At 37.4% G+C, this 24878-nt stretch overlaps 2 protein-coding genes across 2 annotated transcripts; one reads left to right on the top strand and one right to left on the bottom strand.

The window, feature by feature from the left end:
- Positions 1 to 2200: 2200 nt before the first annotated feature.
- ppt2b (palmitoyl-protein thioesterase 2b) lies at positions 2201 to 12627 on the bottom strand. The gene is made up of 8 exons (XM_028460984.1): positions 12171 to 12627; positions 9913 to 10066; positions 8594 to 8689; positions 7533 to 7640; positions 7371 to 7454; positions 4666 to 4750; positions 3579 to 3633; positions 2201 to 3184 (listed from the first exon to the last, which is right to left on the bottom strand). Exons 1-8 carry the CDS (start codon positions 12354 to 12356, stop codon positions 3041 to 3043), a joined length of 912 nt encoding a protein of 303 aa, XP_028316785.1. The 5' UTR covers positions 12357 to 12627; the 3' UTR covers positions 2201 to 3040.
- A 3771-nt stretch (positions 12628 to 16398) lies between these two features.
- Positions 16399 to 24520, top strand: ppp1r18 (protein phosphatase 1, regulatory subunit 18). The gene is made up of 4 exons (XM_028461895.1): positions 16399 to 17581; positions 18656 to 20089; positions 22555 to 22768; positions 23686 to 24520. Exons 1-4 carry the CDS (start codon positions 16418 to 16420, stop codon positions 23703 to 23705), a joined length of 2832 nt encoding a protein of 943 aa, XP_028317696.1. The 5' UTR covers positions 16399 to 16417; the 3' UTR covers positions 23706 to 24520.
- The last annotated feature ends 358 nt before the right edge of the window (positions 24521 to 24878 follow it).

The raw sequence follows: 24878 nt of genomic DNA, 5'->3' as shown, positions 1-24878 counted from the left end.
TAAAGAATGATGGGAAATGTAGTTTCGACGTGCTCTGAAGGCAGACCAGATTCAAAATGTAAACAAACTCTCATAAAACTTGATATCCGGATATTTACCTTTAATGCAGAACATTTTAAAATAATGACCAACATCCACCAGGAAACCGGAAGCTGTTTTCACACGATTACATTTTATGTACACAACTGTTATTCCTATTTTGGTTGATTTATTTAGTACTTCTGTTCATTGTAATACCAACAATTTCCTTCATATTCAAAACATCAGTTTTACTACTACTTTTCATTTATCGTTTGCACATATATACAGTATTTTTTTTAAACTCTCGATTTTTCCTTTTCTGAATATGAAGTACTTTTAGGAATATGCTTTATCTACCACATATATTAATATTATTTGAATTTCTTATTGGTAAATAGCTGTTAGGATGTCTAATATCAAGTTAATTAGTTCAATATTCATTAGGTTTATTTATGTCCTTATACTTGGACAGCTTTTGTTAGTCAGTGATCAAAAAGTCATAAAATTAAGATTGGCTTAACAAGAATTGATTACTTTTAACAGTTTAGTCCGATTACATGCAATACGTACAAATCTAACCAATAATCTTATGTGTCAACGCCAGGTGAAAACGGCTTAGCACAATTTATTATCAAGACACAAACCTTTGAATAATACACTGTTTTCAATAATTCTATTTTCTATAAAATATATTTACATCATAATGTAGGTTTAAATATGTAAGGGATGTCCCACTAATGTGGAAAATAATGTTCAATGAGCTAATAATTGAATCAGGTAAAGCAGAGACTGAAAATGATCTTTTATTGAGAAATTGACAGTATTTGATATATTTTCAATAGTAGGACAAACATGGTATAAACTTTGGTAAAAAGGTATGTCATATTGTCAATATTTTTTAAAAAGCATCCAAAAGCAGATTAATCATCTTATACATACAAATTGAACCCAGGAGGACTTTTCTTCATCCACATTAACTGCAGTCAGGACACTTGACGATCTACTTATTTGTACAAGTACGCATAAAACACACAGGATGCAACAATATCAAAATATTACTGTAAATATAACAACTTCATTACAGTTAGAGATCGTCCCAGTTACTCAAGTTCCCTTCTTTTAAAATGTGCAACACGTCGTTACGTAGCAATTCCCTCCTTTCATACAGATTTTTCCATTTGTCTTTCTTCAGAAAAAACAGTTGTAAGAACATCAGACAAGACAAAACAAACAGCTAAAAACTGTCCAATCATCCCTTTAATCAGTAAGAGCGAACAAAGGTCGCACAACGCCTGAGATATCTGAACGCTTTGGGAGGTAAGGAGCAAACGCCACATTCGCTCAGTCACGTGAGGCCGTGTGTGAATGAAACGCATCGAGGCATGAAGGGAAACTTTAAGGCTTAATCAAACCGAAGCATGTTGCTAATGATCAGGTCACATGGGTGTAAATAAAATAAACTAAATCTAAATAACTGCATTTTTGAAGGAGGAGGCATAGAGTCTGTAGTTGTTGCTCAGGCCCTGTGGCTTTGTGTCGCATGTTAGAGGTATGAGCACAATAGGATACAAAACAAATAAAAATGTTCAAATAAAGCGATCCATCACTGATTTTGATTAAATAAAGTTACATCAGCACTGTTTGACATTACAAATGTAGTTTAAAAAATTGTCATACTCCTTAAAGAGAGTTAAATGGTAGAAAATTAAACAACTTTAATCACAAAGTAGGACAAAAACAGTCCAAACTGAGTGAACAAATCTGTTTTTCTTCGGCTGAAATGGATTTAGATACTGAAGAAGCTTTTACCGCCAATAAATTATGTCAAAAGTAAGTATTTACGACAAGAGTATCCAACGCTGGTTGTTTAAAACAACAGATTAAAATTTACTCTCCAGTCCCACTCTAATGCCACAATGTTATCTCTGAAAGCAAAATCAGAGAGAAAACACACATTACAAGTGAAAGAAGGGCTGCGTACCAAACCAAAAAAGTTTTTTTTGAATAAAAAAAATAAATTGGTAACATGATTCCAGTATCATACGACGGCGTATTATGGCCACATTAAAATAAAATTAAAAAATATCTGGGCACTACGAGATTTATTTTGAGAATGAAGTTGTAATTTTATGAGAATAAAGTCGTATCTCAATAAAATTGTTAATTTTATTACATTGTCATATTTCAAGATTAGTCATAATATTTTTGAGGGTAAAATCTTAATTTAATGAGATTAAAGTCATATTTCAAGCTTAGTCATAATATTTTTTTGAGAGTAAAATCTTTATTTAATGAGATTTAAGTCATATTTCAAGATTCAAGTGGTTGTGTTTTGAGAATAAAGTCATTATTTTATGAAAATAAATTTGAAATACAAACAGGATCTTGTTTGTTTGTTTTGTGTTTGTTCTGACAGAAGAACCAGACTGACTCGGAGCAAATAGAGGTCGATTTAAGGGCTGTAAGTGTTAGTTGCGTTCACTTGAACAGGGAATTCTGAGCGCTTTACCATCACAAGTTTTTTTAAGATACGGCTTCATTCTCTTAAAATGATGACTCTATTCTCAATATATTAAGACTTTATTCTCAAAATATTACTACTTTAATCAAATAAAACTACAACTTTATTTTCATAAAATTATGACTTTATTCTCGAATTATTACAACTTAAATCTCATAGTGCTCAGATTTCTTTTTATTTTAATTCTGGCCCTAATAAGCCATCGTAATATCAAACATACCTTTAAGGCCACATAACAACCTTATTTATGATCTTTGAAAAACATTGGCGAAGAGGAGAGGCTTTTGTGTAAAGAAAAACTTAACTGACTGACACACAACAATATGAGTTATTTAGTACAAAAGCAGAGTCATCTTTAAAAAGCTAAAAAAAAATTAAAAAGAAGGCGGAGAGATAACATGTGACAAGCCATCACATCCCATCAGATCGTATGATGTAAAGACTTTCCCCATCTGGTGTAAATTTAAAAACCATAACGTGTGCGTGCGTGTGTGTGTGTTAGTCCAGCCACTTCTCCATGCACGTGTGGAACACGGTCTCATTGGAGTGCCAATACACGTGTTCCACTCCAGCGACCGTGCAGAGCAGCAGGTCTCCTCGAGCCGCCAGCGTTTTCAGGCCAAACCGGTCTCCCAGATACAGCTGAGACAAAAAAAATTAGACAAGCACGAGTTAGCGTTTCACTCATTTACTGCAGGTGTGACTCAACAACAGCCAGAGACCCACCAATCAACAAATGAAGTCACTAAAATTCATATTTTGTCTTTAAATCGATCTTGGTGTGTCATTGTTGAATCTTTAGTTTCGACTTGTTTAAGTTTTCTGAACTTTATCCCATTTTACATTTTAGTTTTTTGTTTGTTTTTTACTTTGTGTCATAAATTACAAAAAAAGAAACTTTAACATATAAAAAAAAAAGAGACAAAATTAACTTGCTGGAACGTTTAAGCCATTGTGTCTTTGTTATATATATTAATGGAGTTGGAAGTTCACAAGCTTCACAGGTTCTGTTTCCTTAAGAAAGGTTTTCACTCACATCTTGGTGTTGCATGTCCACCACGGTCTCATTGTCGTCGTAAAATCCAAACTGACTAGAAAACACAGGACAGACAGAAGGACGGGAATGAATGACTGTGAGCATCACATGACATTTCTCCAGAGTGGAATCAGAGTTTAAAGAAGCAAAAAGGAAGTGAAATGAAAACAAAGACAGGCTTTTATTTAGTGTGAAGCTAAGAACCGTAAAGAAGAAATCGTCACCTGACTGTGAAGTCATCAACACCAGTGTGTTGGTATTTAGTGGCAGTAATCACCTTAAAGCTGAGTAATGTTAGTTAGGGCCGGGACAAAAAATACGTCGACGCAAAATATGCGTGCCGATGCGTCATCTGGCCAAAACAAAAATGGCGGCACCGGAGAATAACAACGGCAGTGGCTGCTCCGAGTCTCAAAAGTGCAAGGCAGTGAAGTCATGCACTCATTCGTCGAAGGTAGCTGTTCCACGTAATCCTCGTCCGTTATCCCGGGTGTGACCGGGTGGCAGGGACAAGGAGGAAACACCCACCGTAACATCAGCAGCAGCACAGACGCACGCACACACACACACACACACACACACACACACACACACACACACACACACACACACACACACACACACACACACACTTCTTAAGGTAAAAGGAAAGTTTTTTTTGTTTTTTTTTTTTTTTTTGTTGGAAAAGCACTTTCTGACTCTGAATGCATTATTTTGTACTTTTACTTACTTGAACTTTATTTTGGAATTTTGAGTTGAAGAGCAATAAACATATATTACAATGTTAAGGAATCATTTTTTTTTTTCATTTTAGATATGTAAATCAACATGAATAAATTACTTTTACTCAAATAATGGGATGATAATCGAGTCGAATTGAACTGGGAAAAATGAATCGTTAGATTAATCGATGCATTGAAAAAATAATCGCTAGATTGATCGTTAAAAAAATAATCGTTTATCCCAGCCCTAATGTTAGTGCTATAAAACTGTTGAAGTTTCACGTATACGTAAATTAAATGACTCAGATTGAGTTTTTATTCCAAAGTGTGATAAATATAAATTAGGAGGAGAAAAACAAACCCACCTCGACTGCCAGGGAGTGATGACGCCATCATCAGGGCCGCCAACCAACACCAGCTTTTTGATCTTCAGGAAGTTTTTCTTCCACTCTAGAAACCACACAAAACACAGCACTTTATTCATTACTTTCCATTAAAATGTAAAACCTACTTGCTGACCTGATTAAGGTCAGACAGCAGTGTTTTGTATTCTTCAGATTAGGGCTGGGCGATATATCGAATATACTCGATATATCGCAGCTTGTAGTCTGTGCGGTGTTGAAAATGACCATACCGTTAAACTCGCGGACTTTTTTTTTTTTTTAAATATCTTAGTGGCATTATGCACAAAAGGTGCACTTAACTTTAGTGTTGTTTTGAAATGTCATCTTAATGACAACATGCACAAAAGGGCACTATTTGTTTTAAAATATTGTAGTGGCATTATGTACAAAAAGTGCACTTTAATTTTGTGTTTTGAAATGCCATGTGAGTTGCATCCTGCACTAATGTCTTGTTTTGAAATGTCTCTGTGACAATTTTGCACAGAACGTGCACTTTCTGTTGACAATTTTATGTTTGAGCCACTCACTGTTTAATAAATACAGTTATGTCAACTTTGACTTAGTTGTGATATCCCCTTTTTTGCATGAAAGTTTAAAATTGGCATATATTAATGCAGTATGATCAAGAATGTTTTAATGTAGACATATAGAATCATCATACTGGTGTGATTTTGTGCATCAAAGTGTTAATTCAAGGGTAATGCAAAATATCGAGATATATATCGTGTATCGTGACATGGCCTAAAATTATCGCGGTATTTATAAAAGGCCATATCGCCCAGCCCTACGTCAGATTTAAAAAGATCAAAAAACATTTCTTTGCTTTGTCACCTCATAACGTAGCAACTTAGTTTCATTCTAGAGTTAGTTGTGTCCAATCAAAGGTGAACACAGCAAAAACTGAAGTTGGTGCAACCAAAAAAGTGAAAGAATTTGTACTCTGTGTTGTATTTGTTCGTTGTTCTCCCTATGGATGGTCTGAGTCCATACAATCATTTACTGACATCCCGTTTCCACCACGATGAGTTAATTAATAACCATTTAAAATGTTCACCAGTTGAAAAATAGGAACTATCCTCTACATAAATAAAGTAATGTAATCTGTTCTTTTTTGCTCAGCAGTAAACAAGCCATAGGTTCACATACAGCAGATCAAAAATGAGAAACATTTTGACTCTTCATTTGGTTTCTTTTGTTTTGTATTGTGGGTTAAATGAGTGATCCATTGAGATATTTAAAGGTTTGCAGTTATCTATTTAAACAATGCCCTGAGGACAAAGCTTCTGGTCTAAAACTAGAAAAATTGCATTTGCAGAGAAAAAGCAAGTGAGAATGTTGTTGCTGAAAAGCTCAAACCCAGAGATGGGCAACTTTTATCACAGCGGGGGCCACAAAAATGTGATCTGAGGGCCACAATATCAATGTTCATGTCATCATTTAGAATAATGACCAATATGAGCTTTAACATAGGAAAGAACAAAAAGAAAGAACAAAAAAACAAAGTATTGTGTTTTTGGAGTTATTTTTCTGGGTATTTGTTATTGAATATTTAGTTGTTTTGTCTATTTTTGTTGTCATTTTTTAAAATATGTTTTTCTTCAAGTATTTTTGTTGATTCTTTTGTGTCTAATTTTTTTTTTTTTGGAGCCGTTTAATGTGTTTTTTGTTGTAATATCTCTCATTTTATATGTTTTTGGAGTAACATTGTGTATTCTTACGTAATTTTGTGTGCTTACTTTGAGGGCCCGCACAAAATTAAAGACAGATAAAGGCAAAAGTTTAATTTCTATGATTGACACAGTTTTTGTGTCGCATTAAGAACAGCCAGTCGCTTAAAAAGCAACTCATAATACATTCCAAGTACAAAAAACCAAATCCGTTACATGCAGTAATCTGAATCATGTACATCAAGGGTGTTGAACTTGTTTTCACTGAGGGGCCAAATACAGAGTAGTTTGATATCTAATGGGCCGCAAACTTTAGGCGGTAAAAAAAAAAGCGATTTGAACATTACTGTGCCCTAGTTTTCACTTCCATGTGTAAATGATATCTCCATATACATAAAAAAAAACATGAGTCCCTGCAGGATGTTCACTTCTAAATTCATTGATTTTGAGATCAATTTTTATTAAAGTTTTTACTTTTATTTATCATTTATCTTTGCATGTCTGCATATGTCATCAAATGTGAATACTGCATGTAGTGCAATCTTTTTCTTTTCTTTTTTTTTTTTTTACAGCAATGCATGGTTTATTCATGCAAAAAAGTTAAATAATGATTTTTTTTAACATTGAGTAATTGTGAACACCTTTTGTGTAATCTTTAGGGGAACTTTGTGAAATTGTTTGAGGAAATTCTAAGGTTGCAAAAAAAAAAATTCTTTACACAATTTGAGATAAAAAAAAAAAAAACCCAATTACGGCAGTCATGTGATATACAGTAAGCATGGCAAAACTGTGAGACCCACAAGTGAATCTTTTGGTAATTTACTCAATGATAAATGTGAAAAGCATAGATGAACAACAAATATTCACATTCACAGACAAAAAAGCTCAACAAACCTGAGATTATTGTACCTTTGTTTGAACCTTTTAATCTCAGGTTAAATAACTAGGATGAAAGATGACATTCTGTACGCAGGTAACTGACGGTAACTCGTTACTGACCTGTTGAGTTTGGATTCTTTCTCTCACTGTTGAGCAAAGCCAAATAATCACTGTTGTTCACGTAAAGGTCTTGGTGGTGCGGGTCTAGACAAACGATAAAACATAACCAAGATGAGAAAAAAAAGACATCATAGCACCTAATGCTAACACACTGAGTCTCACCATTCCAATAGTTGCAGATGGAGATCCTCTGACCTATCCCTGTGTAGCACAGGTGGTACAGGTTGGACTTCATTACCTGAGGGAAGAGGTACTTCAGGTAGTCTGTGTCTGAGGAAAGAAACAAAGACAAGTAGAAAATAAAAGAAAAAACAAAGAGATAAATGACTCCAAGTGAATCAAAAGTTCAAACATCTGTATTTTCTATGTATTTTTAGGCACAATTTTATTCTATTTCAGTGATCCTTAATATTATAATACTTATAATATTTTTATAATAATTCCAAAAACAAGATAAACTAATCGCCTGCATTAAAAAAAAAAAAAAAAAGTAAAAGTGCAGTAGTCAAAAATATAGGAAATGACCAAACATTGTTTGCTATCTGTGACAAAAAGGAAATTCAGTGCAGGTATGAAATAAACTTACAAGGAACAAGTAGGATCATGTTTCATAATGCAACTAACACATTTCATAAATAAATAAAAACTTGAAAACTAAATTTAACTAATCACCTGCATAAAAAAACAAATACAAAAGTGATCAATAATTTTTTTTAAGTCCGCTATTGAAAGTTTTGTTCATTGTTCCCGCTCCATGTGAAGAACATGCCGATGTAAATCAATTATTTTTTAATTCCATGTTATTTTGTCTATAGGTCTATATCTAATGCAATCTAATAATTTAATGCTCTTTTCATTTCTGCTACATTTTCAGAATGGTCATTATTGCTTTCTATGTGTGTAGGCTTTTTGTTTAGTGTTAATAATGATCTTTATTGTCAATGAAGAAATGCATTTAAGAAAATTGGCATGAAAATGAACATTTCCTCCTGTTTGTCGCGCCCCACCTGTCATGTGTCCATTTCCCACTTGGGGGCCGTGCCACACACTTTAAGGAGCACAGCTCATTACACCTAATTAATGTATTTTTCTCCACAATTTTATTCGTTTTCTTTTTCTCACATGAGGTCTACACCAGAGGGCGGAGCCTTGAATTTATAGCAGCAGAATGATGACACCACAAAAAGACAATGCAGATCCACAGTTGGATGAGGAAGGCTCACCTCCGTACTGTCCAGCCTGAGGTGAAGACAGAGAGATAAAGGACTGGACATTGTGGTCGGACAGAGTGGAAACAATCCCTCTGCAAACCAGCCCACCTGAAACAAACAAGACAGGTTACCACAGATATGAATAATAATTAATGTGCCTAAAAAAGAAGCACTAATGAGCCCCATTAAATAACTTTTACTAAAAGGTTAGCAAAGTATCACAGAAACATCCGACTGGTTCACTTTTTTTTAATGTATTTAAACACATTTGGATGAATATCCCTGCACAATGTTGCAAAATTAAAAGACATTGGAAAAGTCAAAAATCACCAGGGATCAAACTCACAACCTTACGGCAACATTTCTCACTGTTGAGGCTTAAAGATACTTTAAAATGAACAAACATTAGTAGAATACAGAACCATTTGTGGGTAAAATGTGTTAGAAGGACGAGCTTAGCTGAATGCCTGAATCCAATCTTGGAGAGCCACTGGTCCAGTAAAATATATTTATATTTTTTAGTGCTGGGACTCAATCGCATTAATCGTGATGAATTAATTACAGAAACATACACCACAACACAAGAAATGGGAGAACCTGGGGGGAAGTTGTTCCTGTGTGTCATGGGCGTTAACTGTACTGTACTAAGTGCTGTATTTTCATTTTATTTTAATACACAAACATTTAAATTGTTTGAGAAAGTTTACAAAAAATCTGGAAAAGCATGAATATACATTTTAGTTTGTGCTTTATTAACAATGTAAACATAATATTCCTTTATTCATATTGTACATTATATTAGCACTGTTAAATTTAATTGTTAAATTAGATATATATATATGTATTCTTTTGGTAGCCAAAATGTAATCACCTGTTCCTTGTCCCATTTATCAATTGTTCTGAAAATTTCAATAAAATCCGTTCAGAACTTTTCAAGTTATCTTGCTAACAGACTGACAGAATGACAGACTGACAAATAAACGGAGAGTAAAACATAACTTTACCGCTCTTTGCTTCTGCGCTTCGCTCTTGGTGGAGGTAATAAAAAAGTACAAAAAATAAGAAAAGGAAAAAATAATACATTTCCACCACTAATTTTCTTGTATGGCACATTATATATAAAGTAACTCAATGATTAAAGTGAAACATCCAGACAGGTCATGAAACCATAAAAACAGTGTTTTATTGTTAGGGAACATTTAAAAAGAGTCACCGAGTGTTACTGTAGTTTTTAATGGGTGTTTTATTCATCTGTGTACAGCTCTGATTGTGTTTTAAATGTAATGTTGGCACCTGACAGTCTGACTCAGTAGGTGTGTGCACTGGCTGACCTTGTGAGTAGCAGATAAAGTGAACCCCGTCGGCGGCGTTTTGCATTATAGGGTAAATAGCTGCCTTGAATCCCTCCACCTGTTTCCACAAGGGCTCCAGGCTCTCACTGCGGTCAAACAGGTCAATGACGGTCACATTGGTTCCAGGATGGGACTGCAGGAAGAAGAGATGCTTCAGTTATAAACAAATACAAATATACAGTATATATATGCATGTCTGAAATAACTGTTAACTTTATTGCATGTGGTAAAATGGCAAGTATATGGAACTTATTTAATCTTTGTAAGGCCTCATTCTTCCCTCATGATTGGTTTCATGCAAGTGAAGGGGAATTTCTAAAAGGTGTGTGAGGGTGAAAAACAAGAAAAGAGGAACTGGAAACGGAACATTTTTATTATAGATAGAAGCACTGTAACAAATAAAAACAAAAATGGTGTTCACAGAGGAATAATGCAGCGCTGTTTAGTATTAAAAACCTTTTAAACAGCATTATATTTAGTTTATATGTCTAATCCTGATATATTGTGAAAAGTAGATGTATATACACAATATAAACATGACAAAATAACACTTTTATGACAAAGTCTGAAACAGCTCCTTTAGCGCACACACACATTAACTATGGGATATCTACATATACTGTATGTGTGTGTTTATTTTTGCTCTATTTTACTGTCTTATTTTTTTTTTGATTTGCTTATCTTCAAGTGTAATATTAAACAGAACAAAAAAAGCTGAATAACAACAGTATATTTTGTTATTACGATGTGTATATATGTACATGTATGTGAATATATACACGCACATCAAGGGTGGTGGAAAAAACTCCTATAATCAATGAATTTTGCGATTTTATTGTTGACGATAATCAATTGAATTTTAAATTTCAAAAGATCAATTATTTGCATTTAAAAAAAGATTGTAATACAACCCAGACAAGTCCTCCCAATTGTAATATTTCAATGACACTATACCATTTTGAAGGTGATGTGAAGTGTTTATTGAAAAAAGAAGTCAAATAATTCAGCAGCTGACTGATGTTAAATGGAAGATCAATTATCAAATCAATAATAAGAGTGTCCCAATTTGATCAGTCCGATATCAGCAAAAAAAATGAGTATTCCATTATAAGGGCCTATATCTAAAATCACCGATTTAGTATATATTATTAGATTTATTGAGCTTATTTTTTTTTTTTTAATCAATTGTAGAGTTTTATGTTTAAGTTTAAAATGTATATAACATTGGTTAATAATATTAAATGTGTCAGTTTTTAAATCATACCTGCTGTTGCTAACTATTGTTTTTTGAGTAAAATCGCTTGATCGAACCTTTTCTAACATTCAGACTAAAAAAGAAACGTATGTATGATTATGATTCGTGCTGATATCTGATCAGAATCGGATCGTTATCAATATCTAAAGGCAGCAATATCGGTATCCTATCGTAAGTGAAAAAATTGTGTTGGGACACCCCTAGTTAATTATCAGAAATCGGCTTGTTATCGAATCAAGAAATCGGGCTGAATAACCACCGTTAATATACATTGTTTACCAAGTGTAATCCTTGTTACACAGAAATTATTCAGTGTTCAACAGCATGTTGGACAACCTTTATTTTATTACAGAGTGTCTAGGGCTGAACAATGTATCGAGAGTCAAGATATATCGTGTTTTCTATTTTAGCTATGTAGAAAATTACAATTAAAATACTCATTTTAAGAGTTGCTGCTTCCCCTAATCAAGCCACTACAAAACTCACTCACACGTGCTGTCCCTTTAAGGGGGGAAAAAGAAAGTCAAAAGTGGCACATATTCTGCAGCTGTTTGTTATTAATGTCCCTGTGTTTTTTGCATCAGAAAATGGAACCCAGAATTGTTTTTTCTGGTCTGACTTTATTTTAACTAAAAATATCAAGATTTATATCGTATATCGGCATCTTCACAAAAAATATCGAAATATGAGTTTTGATCAATATTGCCCAGCTCTTAGAGTGTCAATGACAAATGTTTGCTCTTTAAAATGCTTTACAGTACATAAATAAGAGCAAATCACGTGTTGGAGGACACTAAAACAGTCGTCTTATGTCCTATCAGCTGACATTGTGTATGATCAGAGCTGTTATAATGGGACAGTACACAATGTACACTCCATGTGCTGCTGATAACAAGGTGATACAAACCTTATGGGAATAACGTCGTAAATAATAGGTTATTTATTCCCATTAGTGAAAGTGATAGTCCAGGTTCGTGCTCACCTCGTTGATGAACCGCTGTAAATTCTTAAAATCCCCGGAGCTGTCGAACAAACCGTGCACGATCACCACCGGCTTGTATCCGACCACCGCAGCCCACAGACACGCACCGAGGAGCGGGTACAGCAGCCCGGACGCACCGCTGCGGCTCCTCCGCCTGCTCCGGAGGTCAAAGCTGAAACTCTTCATTAAAACTCGAAGAGACTATAAAAGCAATACGATATGAACAAACGGAAAAAAAAAAACACACGCGGACCGTTGTTGTTGTTGTAGTTTGGCTAACGCGGCGCCTTCATGTCTGTGTTCCAGCTGCTGTACAGATGTTTACACCAAAGCCTTTTTAAAACATGAAGCGTGTTAAATAACGGACAGTGTAAAAGTATCACAGCTGACACGCTCTCCTCGGTTGGTTCTGCTTCCAAATAAATATAAATACTGCCTCATAGTGAATCCGGTGACGCATGTTCCTCTATCCATTCAACCATTCAGAGCAAAGCGCTGATTTGACGTCAAACTTTTTTCATGAACACCCCTTTTTACGGAAGTATTGATGCCCACTACAATGGAAGCTTATTCCCACCAGTAAAAGATAAAATATTATTTTTAACTAGGAAAAGTAAAAAAAAAAAAAAAAAAAAAAAAAGAAAAAGAAAATCTGTCAATGAGATACTAATTCATAATTATGAGATATCATCTCATCATTTTGACCATGCATCTCATAATTATGAGTTATATTTCATAACATTTGTTCGATGTCTCACTATGGGATATACGCCCTCTGCACCTTTCTCAGAAGTCCATTCTCATTCTGCCAGTCCTGATTGGCTGATGAAAATGTATCCCTCCGCAGCAGGTAGTCCCTCCCACTAAAAGTGGGGCAGGCTCAGTATGCATTGGCATCCTTTCACCTCTTCTCACTCAGGAAGCTTCTCACCGCAGCAGCTTAACTGTCCACAGGTGGACCCTCTTCTGGATTCTGCTGATACCCTATCTTCGGCTCGGCTCACCCTCGACGCCACCCTGCGACTGTAGAGCATCGGACCCAACACCCCAGTTGGCAGCCCGCGCGATCTCCAGGCGCTGGTTGTCGGCCTTCGGTTAGTTTAGTAACTAGCAGCCAGTGCTAGCCGTGCATGGGAGTTTGTGATCACTCCGGAGAACCTTGTCCGTCATGACTCACAGAGGGGGATGGTCGCACCTGATTGCACCCAAGCACATGAGGTTCTGCCCCACTGGCGTCCCCCGTTTTTCCTTGCGTCCATATTCACCCCTTGTGCCTGTGGGCACACCAAATAAATATAAATACTGCCTCATAGTGAATCCGGTGATGCATTTTCCTCTATCCATTCAACCATTCAGAGCAAAGCGCTGATATGACGTCACCATCGTGTCCAGGTTAGGTGGTCGCCTGATGGGCTGGGACGAGGTGCACGGGGGGAGTAGTCTGTGGGGGTCGCTGGGATGTGTACATCCAGCGCTCCCGCATCAATTCCTGGAGCTCTCCATGGAGTTTCTTGCGCTGAGATGTTTCCTCTTGTTCCTCACTGGCCATCATGTCCTGGTGGGAATGGACAATACAACCACGGTCGCGTATATCAACTGTCAGGGTAGCCTGCGCTCCCGTCGGTTGCACCTGCCAAAGCGCAGGCTGATCCTGTGGAGTAGCAGTCACTTTCTGTTGTTGAGGGCTACGCACATTCCAGGGGCCCTGAACACGGGCACAGACCTGTTGTCCAGGGGGGCACCGTGCAGTGTATGCTGTTTTCTCCCTGAACTTTTGGGGGACTCCCCCTAGGGGTAGATGCGTTAGCGAACGCTTGGCCGCGTTCGCTGCTTTGTGCATTCCTCCCACTGACCCTATGATACCTCAGACCCTTGCCAGGGTGAGGAAACAGGGACACAGTCTGCTCCTGGCGGCCCCTCACTGGCTGGCATCATCATTATTATTTTACTTTTCCTATTCTTTTTTTTACTCGAGGGAATGAGCTTCCATACATCAAGCATGTTTGACTAGTGCAAAGTAATGCTGCTCCCATTATATTTTCACTATTTCAGATTGATTTTCTGTCACCACTAGAGGGCAGTCTTACAGAGGCCAGTGTCGAATTTGTGGCAATACATGGAGGCTCCTGACTGCTCCTCTATTTATATTCTAGTTTCCATTGTTATCACGCTGTTGTAAATTTTTATTCACGTACCCCCATGACAATTTCAGTACCCCGTACTCCACTTTGGGAACCTAGGATATAGGTGATGAAATATCTGAATATAAATAAACACAGAAGGTGATTTAATTTGAGCTTTATTTGTTTCTTTTCTAATGAAATTATAATGTTTACAGTATAAAGAACACTTTCATTGCTTTATTGATCAAAAGTCAACGTTGTTAAAACCTGATGAGGATGAAGAGGATAATGATGGGGGGTGGATGGAGGGGGTCAGTCCGGGCAGACGGCCACGTGCTTTTCTTAGGCCTGACAATATGGTGTGTGCCACTAAACTCTCCTCAGGGAATTGAATGTAATTATCGGATTATGGGGCTGAGGCTTTGGACACCGGGACTCTTTACTATACTCACTGACCGACCGAGGTGTCTGTGGCTGTCTGTAGGGACGGACACGGCCCTGTAGTGCTCAGTGCAGGTGGACCAAGAGTTCCAGAACTTGGAGTTTTACACCTGGATGATGTGAGGATCAGCAGGAAAGGATTTTGTTTACCACTGGGAGTTTGGTAAGTGTGGCCAAAGCGGAATCCCACTAAACAAGTTGGCTAAGCAACATGTGATTTTATTACAATTTTTTTACCTTGAATATAAGCCAACCTCTTTTCCCTAAATACCAGATTATAATAAGAAGTAGTTGTTATCAACCATTTATTGGAAATACATGAGTTACATTGAATTTAACCCTGGCATATTATTGAGCATGTCTGAAAAACCATTTGATCTCTAATTTTGTAAATCCTTCATATGTTTATGTTTTAATTTTCACATCAAATACCTTAAAGCACGTGTCAAACTCACGAACCACAATGTCAAATCCGGCCCTTTAGATCATCCAATTCGGCCCGTAGGAAAAAGTAAAAATGACAATAAAACGATGAATCATTGCATAAATAACCAAACATTTAAGTTTTAGCTATCTTTGTCCCTCCAAATACACAAATTTAATGAAATGACACAATATTTGCAAGGGCTTTTGTGTCTATATCACATGAGTGCAGCCTTATCCTACTGCAAATTGTGGAAATAACTTTTCTCTTCTAAATTACAAAACTCTTCTAAATTACAAAAAATCAATTGTCACAAAATCAAGGATTTTTGAAGTGTTGATCTTGCAAGGATTGATATTCACCACTTATCACTTGGATATGGTCGACGCCTTTCAAACTCTAAATACCAGTTATACGTGGAAGTGCAAACTAGGGTACTGTACATTAGTGTTAAACTCACACTTTATTTCTAACTAATCTGTGGCCCATTTCAGCTCAAACTGCACTATATTTGGCCCCTGAGCAAAAATTTGTCGGACACCCCTGCCTTTAAGGTTAAATGCAATGTTTTTTGCTTGTTTGTTTTTAAAATAAATGGTGTTTGGTGTTTTCATGTCACTAGATCATATCCCAACAACTTGTCATTCCAATATGTAGTTAATCAAAATACATTTAAGGTTGTCTGTCCTTTTTCTGATCAAAATACATCTTGGGATTTAAATTAGGGCATTTTTTTGTTCCTCTCTCTGCACAACTTTGACTCTCAAAATATATACTACAATGAACACAGCACATAAGGTTGGGATTGGCAACAGAAAAACATTTCCACTGTGAACATACCTGTACATTTTACTAAAAACACACACACACCGCAATATCAGGTTATTTAAAACTTACAAAAATTGCTGAGAAATCAAATGGGTAATTTTTTTTTTTTTAAGCATTTTAATTTTATATTATTCAGAAATTCTGGAGGTGACACTGGCTTGGTGAGTGGTTGTACTAAATCAGAGATCTTAAAACTTTCTTCAATACACCAGAAGAGTTTTCTATGTGTAATTGGTAATTGAACACATATAGTGACTCACCTAATAATTGGATAAATAATTGCCAACGCTGCCAACTTAAAGCCCCTCATGCATTCAAATGCGAAGCACCTTTAAAAAAAAATCTATTTTTTGTATTTTACAGACGATTCTCAAAGGCTCTAAGAAAGAACGCCCACCATTTTGCTGGAAAACATACTGCGCCTTTTGGTTATGTCTGTTACCTTACTGCCAGAATGGAAGCAACTCCTTCTGGAGAGAAAGAGGAGAGAGGAAGAGGAGCGAGGGAGGAGGGAGAAGGAGGAGGAGGAAAAGTTTGCAAACATGCCAGCCTGGAAGCGAGGGATCATCCAGCGAAGGAAGGCAAAGCAAGATGTTTTTGGTGACAGGGAGAAGGAGAGGGAAGTGTGTCTGCCACAGATGGAGGTCAGGTCTCCTACTGAAGGTCTGAGTGACACGGACAGTTCAGTGACCGCTAATCTTGGGAGTGAGCCATCACTCAGTCCAGATCCAGGAATCTGGCTGGATACAGAATCAAAAGTAGCCAATCAGGTTTCTTTGGAGACTATAGTCCCTGTGCATGAAAATCCATTCATTCGCACACAGTGTGTGTGGAGGAAAGGCAGGGATGGAGAAGGGGGTAATGAGCTGGAGGTTAAGGAGAGAGAAAAGTGGACTCCCAGGATTCAAGATGGAGATATGGATAGGGGGCACGATGTTGAACAGAAATTAGATAGGTTTATAGATATGAGTGTAGGGAGAGAAAAAGAAAGGGACAGGAGTCAGAGCAGAGAGAGATATGAAAAAGAGAGAAGCCAGTGGAAGGAGTCTGCTAAAGAACTAGTCAGGGAGCAGGAGTTTCTTAAAGTAAGAAAAGATTCAGAAGAACCGGAAACCCATTTGCAGTCGACTTCACATCCACCTGTCGGCCCTTGTCTGCGGACTATTCGAGCTGACAACATTATTATCATCGAGCCGGACAAGAAATGCAATGAGGAGAAACAAGCTCGATGGATGGAGGTTGAGAGGGAGCCGGATTGGCCTGATGACAACTACCATGGAAAGAGAGGGATGAAAATGGATCTGAGAGAGATTCTGGCAGTGGGAGGGAACGTTACCGAGATCAGAGCCTCAGAGGTGCTTATCATTAAAAACTCTATGACCCCTGAAGAGTGGAGTACTGAGGTAAAAATGAGAAACAATAGAGAGATTGAGTGCAGCTCGGATGTAAGGAGAGCAAATTCCTTAAAGGAGTTAAGGACTGACATGCCCTGGGTGAGAGAGAAAGAGAGACCATGGGGCCAGACGATTGTGATCAACAAAGACGAGAAGAAGGAAATTTTTGAAGATCATGTTTTTGTGGAGAGGGGAGGAAGGGTCAGTCAGCTGCTAAGTAAGTTTGGAGAACACCCCAAACCTCCTTCTCGATCCAAAAGTTCAGATAATTTTCTCCAGCCTGCGAGGAGCAAACAATCACAAGATGACAAAGGATCAGAGAAGAGAAAGGAAGACAGGAAAAACACAGTGTTGAAAGGCGTGCCGAAACGCTCATATAGCTTCTCTGACCGGGTCATCTCGGCTAAAGAAAATGGCTTATGTGGTGAAAAATACTACGACAGAAAAACACGTGAGAGGATTCATTCAGACAGGAGTGGCACTCCATGGGTTGACGTTGCATCTTTAAGAAGAGAAACCACAGCTAAGATCAAACTAGGATGTGCAAGACTTTTAGATAAAGAACGCTTTGCAAAATATAGAGACGGCCTATTAAAGATAGAGCACAGAAGTGAAGTTAAAAAAGTTGATCTCCTGGACAAAAGGGCTGCAGAAAATGTATATGATGTGGATGGAGATGAGGGATTCACAGTGGCCACTGTTAAAAACACAGAGGGAATATCATTTGCAAGAAGAGTACCAATTAGACAGGATCTGAAAGCAAGAGCAGAAAGGGACATAGCATGGATAGCAGGTGAGAAGAAGTTGGAAAGGGAACCAAGTGTAGAAAAAGACTCAAAGGTAGGAGAATACATCAAAGAAAAAAGTTGTCAAAAAAATGAGGATGGACCTAAAAGCACAAATGCACCAGAAAGTAGCACAATTGAGCCAGTCTGTGTTTTTAACGTTTCAGAAAGCCACTCTCGGCATATTTCAGCTTTTACAGATTGCTCCAGTTTACAAAGCACACTTGGAGGCAAAATACCAAATAGAGGCACAGAGTGGGCACTCGCACGTCCAAGAGGATCCCACTTGGCACATTCAGTATTGTCTCAACACACAGAGGAGCTTATTAATAAAATAGAACAAATAAGAGATACAACAGTTCACAGCAATGACAAAGAACAAGGATCGAAGGCTAGTCATTGCATTCAAACAGGAGAGACTGCACCCACTGGGCTCCTGCAGGGTTCGCTTGAAGTTCAAATCCCCAGGACTGTGTTTTATGTTGCTAAGGAATTGTCTGACAAAAAAAAGAGTGGACAAAACTTGGAAGAAGGAGGAGAGGTTGAGAGGAGGGACAGCTGGAGGGTTGGAAAACCCTTGAGCCGAATCGAGTCACTGCGGGAGAAAATCCGACAGAGAGAACTGGAAAAGCAGCAAAGGATAGCCACACAAGATGGAAATGGAATGGCTGCTGCAGATGCTGCCTGTGACAAGTTGAATGAGGAGAGGAGAACTGAAGTAGAAGAAGAGGGTGAAGCTACAGGTCATATGCAGCAGAGGCCCATCAAAGCAGAAACAGAAGAGGAAGATGTTGCAGCTCAGACATCCACATCTTTTTTTGACACTGTTCAGGAAGTTGATGTGTTGAAAACCTGCCCTCAGCTTCCTGCTTCAAGCCCAAACTTGCAAGAAGTCAGAGAAGAGGAAGCTACTGCTGCTTCAGAAGTTACGTCTGACTGCTTCCAGATAGTCCAGGAGGAAGATTATTCTCTGAAAAAAGTAGAGGAAGAGTTAAGGTGCCTTCCGGATAGACAAGAGAACAAAGAGGCCAAAAAGGAGTTGGACGTAACAGAGTTGGAGGGGTACGAGTCGCCTCTCGATCTTGAACAAACTTTCTTGCCATCACCGCCAAATCCGGACTCCCTTACAGCTATGAGCCGGATCTACAACCTGGACATGGTGGGTTCAAGATCAGGCTTGTGTCTGAGAGACAGGTCAGTGGACATCTCTTCTTCTGTGCAATTAGTTAAAGTGAAGCCCCTCATATCGGGCTCTCGAGAGTGTGACAGCAGAGCCTTTGGACAGTTTCAGCATAAAGAGCAGGAAGTGCTGAAGTCAAGTATGTCACCAAAGAAAGATACAAAGGGACAGCAAAGCCCCAGAGGATTAATACCTCATCAGGAGAAGGATGTTGACAAGCCTCGGGAGAAGAAGCAAGAAATGCCTGAAATGAGCCACAAATCATCTCGTCAACAAGTTTGTTCCCCAACATCTCATTCGAAGCAAACTTTCAGTGTTACCCCTTCTTTTGTCAGGAGCAGGTCACCAGATAATTTCTTGAGAGCCACAGACTGTGCCCCGACCCCAGCCTCTTCACCATGCTCACCCTCCCCATCCCAGTCCCCCAACATCTCTCCATCACCTTCCCCTTCACCGACACTCTTCTCTATAAGGAGTGCCTCAGGTGGGCCTGTCAAGAGAGGTGCCACGATTACAATTACACCCAAAAAAACTGTCCTCGGAGCAGCAATGGGGCATACAGTGCGGCCCATGGCAGCAGAATTGACATCTACAAATACTAAATCCCTTCAAAATCATATCTCTACTACTGCAGCTGAAGAGAGCAAAAAGAAGTACCCAACGGTGGAGGAAATTGAGGTTATTGGTGGATATGAGAATCTGGAGAGATCCTGTCTGATCAAGAAAGGGGGGACACCGAAAAGGGTGAGTAAAGACAACAAACCAGAAAAAACTTTTTTTATCCAATGTTATAGTCTAGGTACCAAAAATACACAAAAGTGAACTGTTCTTTTTAAAGCTCAGCATCAGCAATTACTGCCTAATGGGCCAGACGAGAAGTTCTCCTGCATGAGGAGAACATCCTTTTTGATTGAGGTGTACGATCGACTGAGCTAAGCTTGTTAAAGCCTTATCAAGCACGACATCTTGATTCTTAGCCATAAAACCCTGGAGGGATCACCTTTGCTGTTTGCTTCTGCAGACTAATTCTGTCCAGACGTTTAGGCTCTGTGACATTGACCTACATGACTTCAAGACCCACAGTAGGACAGTTAACGTCTGGTAATCTGATGAGTTGGTTTTTATTAAAGCTTTTATCATATATATATAACACCAGTGTTCAGGCTTCTGTGCTGACAGAAATAAGGAGGGGACTTGCCTTTAGTTTTTTAGTATCAGTTGCAGATCAGTGGCTTGTAGTTTCCTATCAGTTTGTATGTGAGTTAGCTACAAGCTGTTTCCTTGTTTTCTTGCACTAAATTTGTTGTTTTGTTGAGTTAGCTCTCATCCTCTCTTAGGCAAGACTTTCTTTGCATGCTTCCCAATGTGTTCTGGCTGACGCTTTGAGTTCATTAGACCAGAATGTCTTTGACTCTTCTGATTTTTTTCCTGTTTGATTACGAACAAAAGATTTTCAACGAGTTGGTTCGAAACAGAGAGAAACACAGTAGCATAGTTGTTTTCTGGTTGACTGTTGTACTGAGATGACTTGTTATTATGCTGTTAATCTTCAGGTTACTGCACACTTCTCGCTGACATTCAAATTAGACTCTAGTGTTAGAGGACCATCTGTTTCACAAAGCTCAGCTGTAGTAGCACAGTGAAGGAGAAACCAGATCCTGTCAAGGGATTGACTTAAAGAATAAAGAAACAACTGTTTTTTTGACACATCATTTTGTTACTACTTCTTTCTTTTCTCAATGTCAGGATTATAAGACTATATATATATATTTATTAATCTATAATCACCAGTTGTGACCACTGAGTGATTTTCTGAACACCTGCTGCCCTCACGTTGATGTTCTTCAAACTGTTTGATGTCTTATCTCTTTTCCTCCCACTCTGAACCCCCGCATTATGTCATTATCATAAGTCGTTATCTAGTTGAGCTTTCTCTTCCTTCTTCTCAAATAGTTTTTCAGTTATTTAGGCGTTGTTTGGGGGACCTTGGCGATAAAACATTGTTGTTTGCATATCTTCAAGATGTGCCCATTGTATTATCTCATGATTGAAGCTTTAACTCTTAGATTGCACTTTCAGCACTGAATGCTCATTTCAGTTATATCAATATACATCTCATAAACCGTCTTTGTGTTTTTTATTCCGTCCTCGGTGCCTCTGCCGTCCCGCTGGGTTAATCATGTTCAGGACTGGAGGATTAGCCTCCAGTGCCTTGGCGATGTTCAGCCCAGCCTCTCTAATACACAGCTATTATTTGCTCTGTTCTTGCAAACTGAAGCACCCATGTGCAGGTTGTGACCGCACCTTAAAGTGTGTTACTGTTTACGACATGCCTGAGACCTCAGTGCTGAGCTAATGTTATTACCAGACACGCCAGAATGTGCCACTGTGTATTGTTGGTTTAGAAAGCCTGTTTTACGCCACGGAGACCACATGATGACAACATTTCAAACAAACAGGAGAATCCAAACTCTTACTCCATGTGATTGCTTTAATTGAAGTGAAGTGTCCAAACAGGCTCAACAATTACGTTTCCATAAGTACACAAAGAAATGCAAAGATATCATTTTCTTATATAACCTGTTTTGTATTTGGTCTTTTGAGAATGCGTTTGGTATTTTCATGCAATGCTTTGTGTATCATTTTAAATTGCATTTATAATGCAAAATCTGATTACTGTTCAATCAAACCCATTAACCCTCCTATTATTTTCAAATATTACTAATGCATTTACAGGGATATTTACAAATATTCCTGGGGTCAATCTGACCAATTTTTTTTAAATCTGGGGTGCACATTCACGACTCTCACAGAATAAACCATATTTTTTTTATGTTGGGAACCCCCTTTCTTCTCAAACACATTTATTTATTTATTTTTATCCCCTTTTTGTTAGACATTTGAGGTTATTCACTATAAAGTTCTCTGTCTCAGACACATTCTCCTCTGTCAGTTTCACTGTGAAAGAGCTGTTCCAAAATGAGGATGTTGATTTTTATGCTTAATCAATTGTACCCATCAAATTAGGAAAAGTCAAGACATATGAAGCAAAAAAAATAGTCAACTATTATTTTTTTGAATGAAGAACATTGAATGGGGTGAAATAGGAGGGTTAAGTGAATCAGTAATTTGGAAAATTGCCAAACGGGTCTGAGTTTTGTGCAGCAAATGATGTGATTTCAACCACAATTCTGTTCACATCTCTGCAGGGCAAAGTGTGTTTCGATGAGGACCAGCTGGAGCAGGTCTGCGAGTATCCGTCGGAGACCTTCATGCTCGCGTTCAGCCCTTACCCTCACGACATGCTGAGGATGGAGAGGCTGCAGGGAGATGAGACGCAAGAGGATGAAGGCGAAGCAGAGGAAGCAATGGTCATGTTTAAAAACATGAGCATCGGAATCACAACACCTCGACTTCGCGTCGGTCAGTGACCCTGCATTCTCAAAAATGGTAGCCGCATGTGTTTTTTTTTTTTTTCTCTTTGTAGGTTTACAAGTTCTAAGATAATGTTCACAATGCTACTAATGTCTGAAAATATACATAAATGATACAATGCAGTTTTCTCACAATGGCATTAGAAATTAACATCACATATACGACAAATGTCAATAATTTGATGTAGTTTCTCCCATTTGCGTCATTTGATTAAGTAATTTCCTTTAGTTAAAGCATATATCTAAAAAAAACTTTACAGATATGGTGTCTTTATTTGGTGGAAGTATGATATCTTGAACTGGAGTTTTTACTAATTTACATAGCTTTTTAAATAGCTTTAACTTTCATTCTGTCATGTCAAAATGATGTTTGAGAATTTCTAATTAAGTACCCAATAAAAAATGGGAAAAGTAATGTACTTGAATCTGAATCACATTTGAAATATTTGTAAAGTTAAATATGACTAGGATAGCAAGTAAATGCAACTCGCCAATTATTTTACATTTTACCACTGTATCTGAAAACTAAAATTAACAATTTTATAAGCAATTCAACTTAGCTTTGTAAACTAGCTCTTATTTAGTTGAATGTTAGCTGTTTTGCTCTTACTAAAATAGAAAAAGTTATATTTCTCTAAATGTCATGTCTATTTAGACAAATTATCTTCAACAAAGGAGGTGAAATATAATGTTACAAGCAAGTAAGGTTAATTTTAGATAGTTAGCTTAGTAGCTCAGATAGCTAGCAACGGTGAGGCTTCTGATGGCACTGCATATTTGGCACATTTAAAAAGTAAAACTTTGGTTCCTATTATAGCTCTAAGTATGTGTTTTTACTAATTTTGTCTACTTGTGAACAAGAAACAATTGTAATAATCCTTTATCTTTTTTGTCTTTGTTTTCCAGATGAGTCTTGCCCTCGATAAAATAAAGTCGCCTTCGCCAAAGTTACCCTCGTATAGACATTTTTAACATTTTACCTTATTATTGCTCTCTTTTATCATTGTTTATTTAATGTAAATGATCAAAATTGGTAAGCTGCATGATTTTTATCAGAAAAAGCAAGTGAAACGGGTTTGTTTGGTTTATCCAGTTTTTAAATTGGGACATCTTTGTGAATATTTGAAAAAATAATATATGGAAGGTAGTAAATAATTAAAGGGTGCACCGCGATATATGTTGAAGGATCACTTTGTCTATGCCAGATGAGAAAACAATCTTTTTTGTTTATTGGTTAGAATAGTTGTTTGGTGCTAGTTTAAAGTGATGTCAGCAATGCCTCAGCACAGAAATCATCCCAAAGACAATATTATCATCTGTTGCCATGTGCCTGCTGGATTTGCTTATTTTCTCAGTTGCTATATTTCTTGAAGTGTACACAATATGATATTAGGATATCTTTATTTGATCAAAAAATCCACTCTCACTTATGTTGTACAAACAGGTTTTTGTACAATGTATGGATACAGAAAAAGTTGGGGGGGAAAAAAGAAGAAGCAGGAATTAATCTTCAGATTTAGTTTTGTTATTTTTTACCATGTGAAGTTTGAGTCTAAACTTTCCAAGAGGACAGAAGATTGAAAGCCTGGGTTGAACATGAATGATTATGTGATTATGATTATGGAATGACTGATATCTGACTACTAGCCATGGTATGAGTATTTGTTGTTCATACTATTTTTATTTGGATGTTTGAAATGCAACCAAATGCATTGATATCTTTTCTATGATGGTTGAAGAAGCTGGCTTCATGAGGAAAATGTTAATAAACGTATCTTACTAACCTTGTTTTTGCTGTATTTTTGTTCAGTTGGCATTTCATATATTCTTTACTTGATTCTTACAGATTTTTAGCTGGGTTTCATGTTGGTCTGTTGTGTTTTTGATCTAATATGACTGTCACTGCATTTTGTTTAAATGTTTGATGAATGCATGTACCTCACTACATGCTCTTCAACCCTCTATAAAGCTGATACTAGACTGAGAGGGAGAAAATATCCAATTAGAGGCATTTCTAGGTCCAAAATAATTTGTTGAATCTTGAAATCAGACCAAATAGTTTGAGCTGAAAGAAAAATACTCACTTCAAACCATTAAAA

This window comes from Gouania willdenowi, chromosome 11, assembly GCF_900634775.1.
Source record: "Gouania willdenowi chromosome 11, fGouWil2.1, whole genome shotgun sequence".
NCBI lineage: Eukaryota > Metazoa > Chordata > Actinopteri > Blenniiformes > Gobiesocidae > Gouania > Gouania willdenowi.
The sequence above is the reverse complement of the archived record's forward strand: the minus strand, read 5'-3'. Positions and strand labels throughout refer to the sequence as shown.